Below are 3737 nucleotides of genomic sequence, written 5' to 3' on the forward strand. Positions count from 1 at the left end.
AATAAGTCATCGACTCATAAGGTAGAATATTCGAACGTGCTACTTAGACAGCGATTCCATCGGTTTTTTGCTAACTAAGCTAACACAGTTAGCATCATGCCATTCAAACCAATCACGTGTGCAAGTTCATACAATTTAAAAATCAATAATAATTGGCTGCGAAGGTGGCGCAGCGGTAAAAAAGTACGCTGGTGTGACGGGTCAACCGTGGTGTCCCCGCTGAGAGCTTTTAATTACATGTGGCTGTGTGCGGCTGGATTGGATAATTAGTATGACGTAGGTGTCTTTATAGGGTACTTAAAGGCAGGTGAGTTGGAAACAGGTGTGCGAGTTAAAGGACCCACCTCACGTTCATTGTGAGTCTCGGTGGAGACTAACTTGATCACGCTGGTGCGTGGCTTTGTGCTTCTATGTGGCGTCATGCCTGATCAATCGGATTTCTGCCGGAATCGCACCGTGTTCAGAGCGAGGTGTTTTCTGGTTGGGTTATCCCGGTTGATTGGAGGTAGGTCCGGAGTAGCATTTCCTTTAGAGTGTATAGGTTGTACTAGTGATTCCATGTCTTGCACACAGCTGATGAACGGTGTGATTGCTACCCCTTGGTTGGCTGTTGGGTGCCTTGCATTAACTGTTTTGCCTTTTTATAGCCTTGCTTTTACGTTTTGCCTTATTAATTGTTTGGCTTTATTAACTGTTTTGTTTTGCATTGCTGTGTTGCTTTTGTAGTGTTTATGCTTGGTTTTCATTTAGTTTTCTTTTAAGAAAATAAAATGTGATATGATTTTCTTTAAACACACGCCTCTTGCTGGTTTCTAATCCTTTGCTATACGAACCTGAGTGGCATTGTCGGTAATGCTGGTTTCATTAGTAACATTTGTAAAAGCTTAATTTAGCTTCGCACCACTCATAAACTCTCTCTGTCCCCCTTTACCCCCCAGTAGCGCCTCGTGCTGGGGTCGGTCCGCCACACTAGCACACCAGAGTTGGGGTTTTGAATACATCATATCGAATCTCAGCTCTGCCTTTCCGACCGGGCTCGGCGGCATGAACAACGATTGGCTGTTGTTCATAGGGGTAAAGAAGTCGGATCATAGGTCCTCATAACTGGTGCAACTGCGGCCCCTGCTGGCTGACTGATGGTGCCTGCACAGGGCTGAGGAATAATGCTGATGGGGGTGTGGTCCTCCATACACAGTGCCTGTCAGTGTATGAACTTGACTCGTGTAGGTGAAAAATGCAGTCTGTTCTGACTGTACCGGAGTTGTCAGTTGAGAGGCGTCCTCAGTCAGCGGTGAAGGGTCGAATCAGTATAGAGGACGCAATCAGGGTAATTGGAAACCTGGGGAGAGAACAATTGGGGGGGAATAGAAAATAAATAAAAAAATCAATAATAAACATAACTGTCGACCATATTTTTTATTTTTCTGTGAGAAAAGTTGTGCCGCACTGAATGCTGGGATTGCCTTCACCGATAAGGCAGCATCGGATGCTCCCTCGTTATTGAATCAAAATACCGTTGAAATTTTAAGATACCTTAGTAGTGAGCATATTAAGGTATCTAGGATTTCGAACAGCCTCCTTCTCGGGAGCGTGCGTAGGATGATGTAATATGCTGTCTATGTAGAGAGGTTTTCGAACACACCCTATATCAGTATGCCAGCTTGATTTTTACTCAGATCTTTAATATATCCCTATTGGGTTTTTTTTCTTATTCCTCAGATTCTCATTTTGTTGGAACAGCTCTCTCTGAAGACATGCAGTACCGATTTGACTTCCAATCTAGAACTAACACCAGTCTTGATCCTACCATCATCACCACACAGTTAATAAACACCACCCATAAATCCATCAGTGTGTTTGATGGTTGTGAGAAAATGATGGAGGGTATCCTCTTTGACCTGATAGTACAATCATTTAATATAGTTATAGGACTGCCAGCCAACATTCTGGTCATCGCCATTCTGATTCGCAACCGGCATGAACCCACCACCTCTGACATCTTCCTGGGGTGCCTGGCTTTTATGGATGCTTACTTTGGCCTTATGGTTCCTATAGCCTTTCTTAACTTTTATTACTGGCAGAGTGTAAAGGGCTGGATGGCACTAAAGTTCTCTTATGGCGTGAAGGACACCAGCGGGCCACTATTTCTCTCCTGTATCTGCCTGGATCGCTTTGTGGCTGTCATCTTTCCCATTTCCTTTGGCCAGCTGAAGGACAACAAATACAGGATTGGCTTATGTGTCATTGTACTGTGCCTTACCTTTGCTTATGCTGCAGCCAAAAGCATTGGTGGCATTCCTCACTTTGAAAGGATCTTTACCGGTGAGGTACTGGCCGTATTTGTCTGGATGGTGATTTGCAATATGACCATTCTGGCTGCATTGAAGCGCTCACGGCGTGCTGGAAAAGATGAAATGCACCCCATGAAGAAGAAGGCCTTCAAGATGGTTCTCTCACTACTATGTATTATCATATGCAACTACCTTCCTCTAGTGGCACTGTTCCCTTTCCAGGATCACTACTCTCCAATGGTGTTTACCTGTTATGTTCAGCCAGTGGGTTTTGCTTTCCTAAACATCAGCAGCAGCATCCAGCCATTAGTCTACCTGTCACGGCTGGAGAAGGTGCCCTTCTTGCCTGAGTCTTTGATGAAAAAGTTCTGCTGTAAAGAGAAACAAGATCGCCCACCCCCTTAAGAGGTTTAGGACATCAAAGAACACAGATCAGTCACAGTCAGACTAGAAACTTTCATTTTGTGTCATGACTAAGTGGGGACTATGAAATTGGTCAGGGAAAAGGTCCCTCATAAGGTGCAATTAGGCTGTAGCTCAGCATTTTACTAGCAAGCTATACTAACCCTGCAACCATTAACAGTAAACATACACCAATCAGCCATAACATTAAAACCACCTCCTTGTTTCTACACTCACTGTCCATTTTATCAGCTCCACTTACCATATAAAAGCACTTTGTAGTTCTACAATTACTGACTGTAGTCCATCTGTTTCTCTGCATGCTTTGTTAGCCTGCTTTCACCCTGTTTTTTAATGGTCAGGACCCCCACAGGACCACTACAGAGCAGGTACTATTTAGGTGGTGGATCATTCTCAGCCCTGCAGTGACACTGACATTGGTGGTGGTGTGTTAGTGTGTGTTGTGCTGGTATGAGTGGATCAGACACAGCAATGCTGCTGGAGTTTTTAAATACCATGTCCACTCACTGTCCACTCTATTAGACACTCCTACCTACAGTAGTTGGTCCCACTTGTAGATGTAAAGTCAGAGACGATCGCTCATCTATTGCTGCTGTTTGAGTTGGTCATCTTTGAGATCTTCATCAGTGGTCACAGGACGCTGCCCACAGGAATCAGAATCAGAATACTTTATTGATCCCAGAGGGAAATTGCAGAACAGGGCGCTGTTGGCTGGATATATTTTGGTTGGTGGACTATTCTTAGTTTAGCAGTGACAGTGAGGTGTTTAAAAACTCCAGCAGCGCTGCTGTGTCTTATCCATTCATACCAGCACATCACACACTAACACACCACCACCATGTCAGTGTCACTGCAGTGCTGAGAATGATCCACCACCCAAATAATAACTACTCTGTAGTGGTCCTGTGGGGATCCTGACCATTGAAGAACAGGGTGAAAGTGAGCTAACAAAGCAAGCAGAGAAACAGATGGACTACAGTCAGTTATTGTAGAACTATAAAGTGCTTCTATATGGTAAGTGGA

At 44.3% G+C, this 3737-nt stretch overlaps 1 protein-coding gene across 1 annotated transcript; it reads left to right on the forward strand.

Annotated features, from left to right (window-relative positions):
- The first annotated feature begins 420 nt into the window (after positions 1 to 420).
- On the forward strand, positions 421 to 2696 carry LOC134301608 (G-protein coupled receptor 183-like). The gene is made up of 2 exons (XM_062986395.1): positions 421 to 505; positions 1720 to 2696. Exons 1-2 carry the CDS (start codon positions 421 to 423, stop codon positions 2694 to 2696), a joined length of 1062 nt encoding a protein of 353 aa, XP_062842465.1.
- Positions 2697 to 3737: the final 1041 nt, after the last annotated feature.

The sequence above is a fragment of the Trichomycterus rosablanca genome, chromosome 2 (genome assembly GCF_030014385.1).
Source record: "Trichomycterus rosablanca isolate fTriRos1 chromosome 2, fTriRos1.hap1, whole genome shotgun sequence".
Lineage (NCBI taxonomy): Eukaryota > Metazoa > Chordata > Actinopteri > Siluriformes > Trichomycteridae > Trichomycterus > Trichomycterus rosablanca.

Excerpts from the sequence above, each read along its gene's own strand:
- LOC134301608 (XM_062986395.1), top strand. The coding sequence starts at position 421 with ATGCCTGATCAATCGGATTTCTGCCGGAATCGCACCGTGTTCAGAGCG. Across the intron at positions 506-1,719 it reads GTTATCCCGGTTGATTGGAG|ATTCTCATTTTGTTGGAACA; the intron begins GTAGGTCCGGAG and ends CTTATTCCTCAG.